Source organism: Patiria miniata, unplaced genomic scaffold (genome assembly GCF_015706575.1).
Source record: "Patiria miniata isolate m_02_andy unplaced genomic scaffold, ASM1570657v1 HiC_scaffold_23, whole genome shotgun sequence".
In the NCBI taxonomy this organism is placed as follows: domain Eukaryota; kingdom Metazoa; phylum Echinodermata; class Asteroidea; order Valvatida; family Asterinidae; genus Patiria; species Patiria miniata.
Genome location: NW_024037062.1, coordinates 9473171 through 9484616, shown reverse-complemented (window position 1 = coordinate 9484616; position 11446 = coordinate 9473171). Strand labels below are relative to the sequence as shown.

Genomic DNA, 11446 nt, shown 5'->3' with positions numbered 1-11446 from the left:
TAAAATGAGACCGAAGCTCCACCCACTACGCCGCACGCGCACTGAATGTTACAGACGCGCGCGTCATATACGCGCACGGCTCAGAATTGGTCAAAACAGCAATGGGCGGGGCTTAGATGATCAGGAGATGGTGCGTGTATGTTTTCCACCTTTCTTTGTGTGCACTGATTAGATTTGTGTATCAACAACAAAATTATCAATAAAGAATAAGATAGGAATAATAATAATATTCTTCTGTTATGAACTTTCCTTTTTCTGTCTGAAAATAAATATATGACAGTTTCCATCAGAATGTGACCGTTGGATTCGCTGGCCACTCAAGTATTAACCGATGAAAAGCAGAACACCAAAACTAACGCTTAAACCCAAACAAAATAATAAAACGTTAAAGAGTCGGAATTTTAACATTGGAACTAAAATGACATGCATGATGGAGGGTACTTTTAACAAGCAATTCAAGTTAAGAGAGAAAAAATGAAATCAGAATTACGAGAATAAACATTCAACAATGATAGCTCATTTCTGACAATTATATTAACGGTGTGTTGTATTTAACTGACCACGCTGAAAATTGGAAGTAAGGTCCTTTCTGATGAGAAAGGCATCGTCGGCTCACCGGGAGTAGTTAAAAGCCTGCGAAGAACACACGAAAAAGGATCAACTTCTGTAGGCTGTTCGACTCGTAATCATAGCGGGAGCGGTGCCATCATGATTGTGGACTGATCTATTGTTTAAGCCCCGCCCACTGCGCACGTGCGTCCAAAGATATAGACTGCTGTGATTGATCAATAGTTATGCATCGTGGGGCGGGGCTTACTGCTTTGCCACGTATCCGGTGTCACGGTCTCACTTCTCCGGCGTGCTAGCTTCTCCGGGTGGATTTGGCGGACAATTGAGCACGTTACAGTGCACGTTACATGAGCACTATTCATGCTCATGTGTCCGCTGTGCTAACTTTTCCTCGGGCTGTGTTGTTGTTGTTGAAGTTGTAAAGTCTACCGGTCCACACCCAAGAATGCGTTATGTAACACTTCCTGTGGGTCAAGTCATATTGCAAGCATTCTGAAGTTGTGATCCCATGGTCATCGCGTGTGCGTTGAGGAAAAATTAAGAAGCGTGTTCCTTGGTCGGTCGTGGTCCATCAGATGCATGTCCAATTTGCAACCACGTTCAACCACGGGTTAAAATAAATGTGCATCCTTCAAGTCTTTTTGGTTATTACTATTAGGATGTTGGGAGTTAATTGTGCGCCCCACCATGCCTAGGTCTGGATTCGATGGTACCCTGTGACGTATACATACGAACATCCTAACTTCTTACGTGCACCAGTACAACCCGAAGGAACTCAGCACACACATAAAGTTGGCGAAAGTGAACGCTACTGCGCAATTTTGTGCATGCGTGTTGAAGCGAAATTTCCAACTTGGAGAAGCTAGCACGCCGGAGAAGTGAGACCGTGACACCGGTTCGTTAGTATAAACGTCATACACGCGCGCGCACCACTGATTACTAGCGCCCATTGGATAAACACTCCAGTTGCGTTAACTTCCGGTTTCGATGCGACTTAATTGCTAGTGGGCGTGGTTTAAACTGAACTGACGTCACACTAAACGAACTGGATATGTTGTACAATACATGTAAAGTGTAAGTAAATTGGTCGATACAGTGACTTCAATGCCATGCACATAACAGTGCTGTATTAAAATAATACACAATTGCAAGACTAAAAACTTCAAGATAACATTTTCACGCAAAAGAAAAGGAAGTTCATTTGAAGAAAAAATATGCAAGATTCACTGGTAAGATATATCCTTATTGATGGATTTATTGGACGGTTGTTATGTGAACACAATTAGCAAACGAGAAAATACACACTTTAAAATGTACAAATGATCTAAAGGTGAGAAAATACAGGCACCTTGGTTGATTTTTTTTGCTGTAAAATATTTACAATTTAAAACAATTCATTAGGTATTGCTCTAGGGAGCTATAATGGAATAAATTTATTACAATCTCCATATAAAAGGACGGAGTTATGAAAATTTTATATTATTATGTAAAGCAGGGAAAATAAATATTCACTTTGTAAAATGGTTTGAGTGTTTTTTAGGCCCCCTTCAATGGCGAAAGCATTGTGCTAGCTATTGTTCAGATAATCCCTCACGGGCAGTTGCTTTATACAATAGCGAGCACAATGGTTTCTCCATTGAAGGGGGCCTCGTGAATATACAGTGATAGCGTGCAAAAGATATTTATGGAAAACGCTCGATAATATTATTCCATTTTAGCCCTCAATATGCTTTATATTTGACAATTTGACTTCCGTATCAAAAGTCATTTCACATGTGTGTATGTATTATTCAGAACACCAAAGAAAAGTTCTTTTAAAAAAACAGTTGAAATAATTTCTTTCAACACTAGCTCATGTTGTCATGAAAACAGACCAAATATTACAATATATACATAAACCGCTGGTTCTATCAATGGACAGACTGAAATGAAAATGAAAAAATATGGAAATACTTCGACTTTAAGGTCAACAAATTTTCCATCTTTTGCAGAGACGAACCTTGCAGGCACTGCCCTTTTTTAAATTCATACTAGGTTCCGATTGTATGACGTCAAAGTACCACGTGACCATCCGGTTCCCCCGTGATCGGCCACCATTGCAGTAGGCAAGCGTTTGGTTCGCAACCACGTCGTGCGTTGCAAACTAGACAGTACGGCTTATCTTCACATAAAGTAACAGCCAATTCTTCATCAAATGGCATAATGGTCACTACCTGTGCCGTGTACGGTTGTCATTAGCGTGGGTGTTGGCCCCGCGTTTTTCTCATAGTTTTTGCCATTTATCACAGGTTTGAAAGCTTGCCCAAGAACTACTGCATGTGGCGCTACACAATCTTTGCCTACTACAATGGTGACGCTGACCAGTACCCGGATGTAGGCCAGGTCACGTGGATCAGTAAGATAGCCGATACGCTACACTCATGCAATTAATTCCTTAAATTAAAGTGAATTTCAACCAGCAGACTTGGGGAAAATGCTAAACAGCGCTCTCCTGGGCGGAGTTTGAGGGGCGTGGCACTATGGGCGGGATGGGTTCGGTGGCATGCAGGGGGCGGAGTATGGGCGACTGGGTGGACAGGATCTGTGCCACGGTCAGCTGGGGATGGCCGTGACCGTCGTGTCCGCCGATGGAACGGAGGGAACGCAGCTTGGCCGACGTGACGGCTTCACCGTGGCGTAGCTGGAGTTTGGGACCGCGCTTGGTGCGGTTGCCTTCCTTCACCACAACGCCGGGGGATAAGTCCATTGATTCAATCTGCGAGATGGGATGGAATCATACACAATTTCAAAGTATTCAAACACATGGGAGGTTCCCATTAACCAAAATTAACTAACTCGTTCGTTAACGGTTCGTTATCTACACATACAAGATTTTGTCGCAATGGTTTTGTCGCGCTGCAATGTTGCAGGCGCATGTGCCTCCACAAACACACGATTTTTGTTTTGTCCATCTTTTACAATCATTTCAGGAACACGTTCCAAGTGCTGTGCGATGAACTCACATCGCATTTGATGTTTAAACAAAATTGCGCGATATAGTCGCACGACTTTGTCGTAAACTCACTCATTGATTTGTGCGTATTTATACCCACATGGATAAATTTACCCACATGGATACATTTTAGCCCTAGTTGGGACCAGGGTCGAGCGGCTCTACCCGGGTGGAAAATAAAAAATCTACAGCCGGCCCATGTGCAAACCGGGATAAGTGTGAACAGTATACCAGGCCCGGTTTTCTCACAGGGGACCCTTGGTGATTTTGACATGGGTAAGCAAGAGGATAGTGTCAACAGACATCTTTACAGACACCAGTTTACCAAGCCTGGTTTTCCCACAGGGGACCCTTGGTAATTTTGACATGGGTAAGCAAGAGGATAGTGTGAACAGACATCTTTACAGAAACCTTTTTACCAAGCCTGGTTTTCCCACAGGGGACCCTTGGTGATTTTGACATGGGTAAGCAAGACGAAAGTGTGAACAGACATCTTTACAGAAACCTTTTTACCAAGCCTGGTTTTCCCACAGGGGACCCTTGGTGATTTTGACATGGGTAAGCAAGAGAGGATAGTGTGAACAGACCTCTTTACAGAAACCTTTTTACCAAGCCTGGTTTTCCCACAGGGGACCCTTGGTGATTTTGACATGGGTAAGCAAGAGGATAGTGTGAACAGACATCTTTACAGAAACCTTTTTACCAAGCCTGGTTTTCCCACAGGGAACCCTTGGTGATTTTGACATGGGTAAGCATGAGGATAGTGTGAACAGACATCTTTACAGAAACCTTTTTACCAAGCCTGGTTTTCCCACAGGGGACCCTTGGTGATTTTGACATGGGTAAGCAATAGGATAGTGCGAACAGACATCTTTACAGAAACCAGTTTACCAAGCCTGGTTTTTTCACAGGGGACCCTTGTTGATTTGACATGGGTAAGCAAGAGGAAAGTGTGAACAGACGTCTTTACAGACACCAGTTGAGAGTTTGGTTAACTTACCAGAGGTGGTGGCAGCGGTGTGATGCCTCCACTGACCGTGTTGCTCTCGAAGGCCGCCTTCATCTGCATTGTCATTGTGTTACTGCTACCCACCGTCATGGCACTAGCCATGACCGGACCACCTCTCTTGGAGCTTTGGCCTGCAAAAATTACGTCATAAAAGATTTCAGTTCAAGTTTCTTGGTAAATGATTTTAAAAATCTAAGCATGTCAGTCTGTCCGAAGCCAATATGGCCCATCAGGCTGGCAATTATCTCCGGTTTCCTTGGCATGAATGAACTGAGAATATATCTATTCCCCCTGGACGGGATGCCAGTCCATCCCAGGTTACTTTCCCGCTAATGCCGGTACCCATTTTTACTCCTGGGTGCGCAGCGAAAGACAAGTTGAGGTAAAGTGGATTGCCCAAGGACACAACATATAGACACAACTTACTTTAAAATCTATTTTCAACGTGGAACTCAAAAATAGCATTTGAGAGCAACTTTTAAATATGGCCCATCAGACCGGTGTTTATCTCTGATTTCCTTTGTATGAGCAACTGAGAATATTTCTATTCCCCCTGGATGGGATGCCAGTCCATCCCAGGTTACTCCCCAGCTAATGCCGGTACCCATTTTTACTCCTGGGTGTGCAGCGAGAGGCAAGTTGAGGTAAAGTGGATTGCCCAAGGACACAACATACGGACACAACATACTTTAAAATCTATTTTCAACGTGGAACTCAAAAATAGCATTTGAGAGCAACTTTGACGTTACCGAGTGCAAAATAGTCGGACTGGAGAAATACAAAAAATCAAATTCTAACTCACCGTTTCCAACCGATTCGGTGGGTTCGTTGCTGCTCTTGGCCATGTAGCCATTCATCTTTGTAGCTTTATCGGTGCTGGAGATGTAGCGGCCGGTCCTCATTGCAATCAGTCTAGCATGAGCTGCCTCGACGGCCGGATCCACGATCGCAAACTTGGTTCTTACCCTGCACGGGAGAAACAATAGTTAAAGGATAATTGGTAATTATTCCGAAAAAAAGACCTAATGATTTCATGAGAAAAACCTTGCTCGAAGTGAAGTTAGGGATGGTACCAAATACCCTGTGACATTATTCCGCCTTAAAATGGTATAGTTTGAAAAAAAAAATTGAAAGTGGTTTTTAAAAAGTGTGCCAGCAGGCACATTTTTTTAAAGTGTGTTCGCAACGGAATCCAGTGTCCTCTTTGTACTTCACTGACTGACTGACTGACTGTCACTTATGACTTAGACTGGTTGCAGGCTGCTAAAGAGAGCCGGGCAGTGCTATTGTATAGGATTACCCGTAGTGCCAATGAATGGGCTAAATCTGGCCATTGTGTAGACCAGATGCATGAAAAGACTTCCAGTGAATAGCCATTTTGAATCAATTGAATAGAATTTTGTGCACTCTGGCCCCAGCTCTACTAGGCCTGGCTAGCCCTGTTTTGCATAAATGTACGATTTGCAGGTATCTGTGACGCTGGGATGCGGGTACGTACCTGTGTGAGGGCAGTCTTTCTGGGTCTAATCGTATGACGGACACGACGTTGCCTTTCGCATCGTAAGTCACGTCCTTGCTTCCCGGAGGGCGACCTGCTTGAACCTACCAAACAACAAAGAATCAAAGGACATGGTTACAACTGAAGACTACATAGTCACAAAAACAGAATGTAACGTTTTTATTTCCTTACAAACATATGGTTCACAAAATAAGTTGACTCTGAAAACGTATCGAAAATTCTCTCTTTAAAGACATTGAAGAAGATGACAGTTAGAAAACCCTGTTTTTTTCCTCAGAAATTAGACGAAACACATCATACTCCAAAATAAGTAAAGGCTGTCACAAGCCAATATGGCCCATCAGGCCGGCGTTTATCTCCGGTTTCCTTGGCATGAAATGACTGAGAATATTTCTTTTCCCCCTCCAGGGATAGGATGCCAGTCCATCGCAGGTTACTCCCCAGCTAATGCCGGTACCCATTTATACTCCTGGGTGGAGAGAGGCAAGTGGGGTAAAGTGGCTTGCCCAAGGACACAACATATGGCCAGCAGCTGGATTCGAAATCCTGACCCTCTGAAATAAGTTGATAAGTTGAAATAATATTGAGAACTTGGAAGATGATAGAGGGAGACCCTTACCTTAAGTATCGAATGGCATGAGGAGGGCATGTGTTCAAAGATGTCTTTTTTCTCCGGTGTTGGGTCTCGTGCTCTTTGCTCGGCCAAATCTATCTCTTGGTCTGTTTCGTCGAGCGTCTTCGTGATATTCCGGAGACCAGCTGACCTCAACGGTCCTCTGTAGGGCTTGTACTTAAACTTTCGTGGCTTGGCGTCAACAGACTGGAAAATCGTGACAGAAGTTACAAGAATGCTTTGTGGTTGTGGGTGTTATTTTTTTTTTTCATTATAAATACATTCAGATTCATTACAAAATACCCTTGTTGGAAAAAATTTATTTTAACTTTCAGACAGCTGAAACTGAAACAAGTCATAGTTTGCAGGGATGTGGTAGGGATGTTTTTCAACCCTCCGTCAACCCTGCGTCAACCCTGAGATTTGTCTTGAGTGAAAAGGGCTAAAGGCATCACAATGGTCAATTCTGGCGATGCACAACGCAATGCGCCACCAAGAGCTTGCCACGGAGAGTTCATTTTTCCCAGTGCATTGTGGAAGATGGTCGAAAAATTCGCAGCACAAGACATTTGAAATTGTTCGTTTTTACGGACAGTAGTTTCGTAAGCGATTCAAGTCTCTGTTTGCCCATTTCTTTGTTTTTGATATCAATATGGTGTTATTTTCAAAGGCGGCAAGAACGCTTTGCCCCAATCTATAATAACTTATCTCAAGTTGTCTACTGACACTCATTCAAAATGGGCCGTGTTTTGTCGACCGTAAACTTGAAACATGAACTCTCCATGGCAAACTTTTTGTTGCGCACTGCATTGTGAATCGCCCGAATTGAACAAGTATAGAGTGGTATGCATTATTCAGGAAGTTAGTAAAACCTGAATGAAAACTGGTGGACTGCCGTAACCAAATATTATACGCATCGTCACATATCGGTTGTACAGGATTCTACGACTTTTCCATGACTTTTTTTGTAAAAAAATAAAATTCCATGACTTTTCCATGATTTGTTTTTGTACAAAAAAATTTGTAAAAAAATAAAATTTCCAATTTTTTTTTGTTAAAAAGTAAAATTCCATGACTTTTCCATGATTTTTTTTGTAAATTTAAAAAAAAAAAAAAATAAACTTCCATGACTTTTCCATGACCTTTTTTGTTAAAATATAAAATTCCATGACTTTTCCATGACTTTTTTGTTATAAAATATAATTCCATGACTTTTCCATGACTTTCTTTGTTAAAAAATATAATTACATGACTTTTCCATGACTTTCTTTGTTAAAAAATAAAATTCCACGACTTTTCCGTGACTTTCCATGGAAGTTTGAAATTCCAGGCATTTCCACAATTTTGTCATTACTGTGGTAACCCGGATCATCACAACACTGCATAATCACCTTGTCTGGTTCTGCCTTCGTTTCGTCTTTCTCCTGTGTCTGCTCTGTTTCCTCCTCTTTGATTTCAGCGGGCCTCGCCACCGGCGCGTACGTCTCGTCTGCCGCGACGATGGTTCCCGTCTCGTTGATGGACGTCGGCAGATCTTCCAGGATCTCTGGCTCGGAGAGCCGACTGACCGATGTCACGTCGGTGTCTGGTTCCGACACTGGCGGGGAGAGTGGCGGCTGGGGCAGTCTGGGCACGGACCCTTGCGCCCAGGCATCTGGAACTGAGGGCTGGGGTTCTAAAACGAAGATGATACGACAAAGCAAACAAATTCAGAGTCATATTTTAACAGAAAAGGAAATAATAATTGGAATTATATACATGCGTAACACTCATATACACCATACAGCTCGTCACAGCAAGATACATCATTATTATTACCCCTGCTCACTGGGCCAATGAAAATATTCCAAAGACCATCTCAGCTCCCAAGGTATACAGCTCGATGTTGCCATTTTTGCGCAAAGCAGCTAAAATCAATCACAATAACCATCTCTGCCCTCACAGGTACCCATCTACTCCTGGGTGGGGAGAAGCAAGTTGTTACAAAGTGTCTTGCCCAAGGACACACACACCGCAAACCCAGGCTGGACTTGAATCCACAACCTGTAGAATTACCCCCAAGATCTCGAGGTCAATGCCAAGACCACAAGGCTACTAAATGGGCATTTTAGGCATAATTTTTGCCATTACCTTGGTATTATCTCATGAAATTTGAAAGACTTTTTGTCTTGGAAACATTAAAAAAAGACCAGGAATTCAACGTCTTAGAGTGATGAGGCCTTACCGTCCTCTTCCTGCCACGTGAAATTTTCCTCAGGTTTTTCTTCGCCTTCGTCACGAGCGAGAAATTGCCACTGGTAAAGACACACAAAAATATCCTCCATTAATAAACATGAATTTGTTTTCCAAATTTGAAACATAACTTTTTTTTTCAATTAAAAGATTATTTGTCCATGTCCTTCAACAATTTTTTGTCTACATTAGAAGTTTTGTATTTCATCTTGTATTTCATCAACGAGAGAGGTAAGGTCAATCTTACCTCTATTATCTGAAGTATGGCGTCCCTAGCTTGCGTCACCGTGTAGGGATATAGCTGCTTCTGTATGTAGTTTTCATAGATGATATGGAGAGCTGAGTTGACGACATCTCCAACGATATCGACACTGAAATCTTCGCCTTCTTCTTTCTCCAACAATGATCCCCTTTATATTCAAGAAAACGGTGCTTAGTTCAGTATGTCATGAGAGAAATAAATAGAGAACTCCATTGAACATATTAGCTCTCCATATCCTAGGAATGTAGCTAGAATAGATGAATAAAAACCATTCCTAAAAGCAGTAAACAAGAGTTGCTGGAAATGAGAAAGTGTTGCAGGAAATGAGAAAGTATGTATATATCTATTTTTAAAAAAAAATTTCTCCTTGTGCTATTTTTGAGTTTCACCCCGAATATTTGTTTTTATAATTTTTTATATTTTTGTCAATTTTAAAAGTTAATCACTGTCTGAATGAGATTCAAACCAAAAATAGATTATCAAATAATTACTTGAAATTTTTTTTAAGCCCAACAATAATTCAGACAATTTTTTTGTGCATTAACCTTACCCCCCCCCAGCCCTTTTTGCTAGGAACTATCCTCAATCCTCCAAAATCCTCCAAAACCGCAATGAGAATTTTGGAGGAATTGTGGAGGGTTTAATAGGGCTAAAGGCAAAGTGTTAGGAGGACAAATCTATTTTCTTTAATCAAAGAGCATATTGAGACCAACATTAAAACTGGACTTCTGTTGATTGTATACCACGTAGAATTTTCAAGTGTACATGTTGGGCGCGATTGGTGGTTTGCGCGATCGCTCGATTGCACAGCACAGAAATGTGTTTGCGTGATCGGTAGATCCCAAACGAAGTCCAAGACTTCAGTGCCCATTTTAAACACAATCCTCCAGAGCCGTGAATTAGAAAAAGGTGACTGACTGATGGCACTGGCAGCATGATCGTCCAATGGCGGCACGATCGACTGATGGCGCAGCGCGATCGACTGAAAGCAGAGTGCGATCAAACGATTGTGCAGATCCCCGGATCGCTCCAACTTACCAATCAGTTTCAGTGAATCGTCCAGGGATGACGTCCGTGTTGACGGGAGGCACAGGAACCGAAGTACTGCCACCACGATCCTTGTCTTTATCTTTACCTTTATCGGCACGGGATTTGGACACTGTTGCCCGAGACATTTTTCTCAATTAGGCCTAGTCCTCAGAAAATTAATTGACTTCACTTCCATCAGTTATTAACCTGCACAAAAATCCAACAAAATCCAACAAAACATTCAAACAAAATGAAGAAACAATCGATTGGGGGGGGGGGGGGGGAGATGGGGGACGCGGGCGGGGCTGGGAAACTAAGTCATGTGACACTAGGGGGGAACACTTTTTCTTACATTTTTGTTACAAACTAACATTCGACTACAATTTACTAACAATAGTACGGTGACTGCTCTATGTTCCGACACCCCTATGTTCCGACAACCTAGATTGTGTTACTCCCGGTTAGGGTTAGGGTTAGGAATAGGAATATGTGCAGTCGGAACATAGCCTCATAGGGGTGTCGGAACATAGAGGTGTAACCCAATAGTAGTACAGACAACAATGACCAATGTCAGTTAAAAAAAGAAATTGCACTTAATTGGGGGGGGGGGGGGGGGTGTCATAGCCACCATTCCCCCCCCCCCCCCCCCCCTCACGATTCCGCCAGTGGGAGTGTTCCACTTCCAAAACTTTTTTAAACAAATTGGGTAGGTTAGGCCTATTCCCGTAACTTAACATGGTTAACGTCATTTTATTAAATTACAGCAATAGGACCTAAATAATAATAATAACCAAAATGTGATAAAATTTATATTTATTCACAATCTTGATAATGATATTCTTCTAGGCCTAAGTAACGCTTTTTGTGCGCCCTTTTGAAGTAAAGTTGTGAACTTGTCGGATGATGCATTCGTTCACGTGCAAATAAAATGGGTAGCCGGCGCGCGCGGCCCCGGGCCGGCGACGGCTAGTGCTCTCCACATAACAAGTGCAGCGCAGGGCGGGCTGTGTTCAGCCAACAAAAAGACCGCTGAAAAATACTGTTTCAGCACGTCCTAATGAAAACTTACAATTATTATTAAGTGTGTCCTACATCTTTTCAAGCGCTTCTTGCACACTTTTACTGAACTAAAGGAAAATATCGTAAAATGAGTTCACATCATGTTTTTCGTAGACGTAGACGTGTGCATTCCACATTTCAACACGACACGGTGATTCAAC

At 42.4% G+C, this 11446-nt stretch overlaps 1 protein-coding gene across 2 annotated transcripts; it reads right to left on the bottom strand.

The window, feature by feature from the left end:
- Positions 1-1787: 1787 nt before the first annotated feature.
- LOC119731164 lies at positions 1788-11430 on the bottom strand. 2 transcript variants are annotated; one of them, XM_038204215.1, is made up of 10 exons: positions 11294-11430; positions 10236-10428; positions 9183-9345; positions 8928-8997; positions 8095-8378; positions 6710-6910; positions 6070-6173; positions 5374-5537; positions 4563-4702; positions 1788-3325 (listed from the first exon to the last, which is right to left on the bottom strand). In XM_038204215.1, exons 2-10 carry the CDS (start codon positions 10370-10372, stop codon positions 3047-3049), a joined length of 1542 nt encoding a protein of 513 aa, XP_038060143.1. In that variant the 5' UTR covers positions 10373-10428; positions 11294-11430; the 3' UTR covers positions 1788-3046. The 2 variants fall into 2 exon arrangements, with proteins under 2 accessions (XP_038060143.1, XP_038060144.1); XM_038204216.1 differs by having other exon boundaries at positions 10236-10433; positions 11296-11430.
- Between the last annotated feature and the right edge of the window lie 16 nt (positions 11431-11446).

Coding starts and splice junctions, on each gene's coding strand:
- LOC119731164 (XM_038204215.1), bottom strand. CDS start 10,372: ATGTCTCGGGCAACAGTGTCCAAATCCCGTGCCGATAAAGGTAAAGAT. Junction 5,538..6,069: donor GAAAGACTGCCCTCACACAG/GTACGTACCCGC, acceptor TCTCCCGTGCAG/GGTAAGAACCAAGTTTGCGA. Junction 3,326..4,562: donor CACCGCTGCCACCACCTCTG/GTAAGTTAACCA, acceptor CCCATCTCGCAG/ATTGAATCAATGGACTTATC.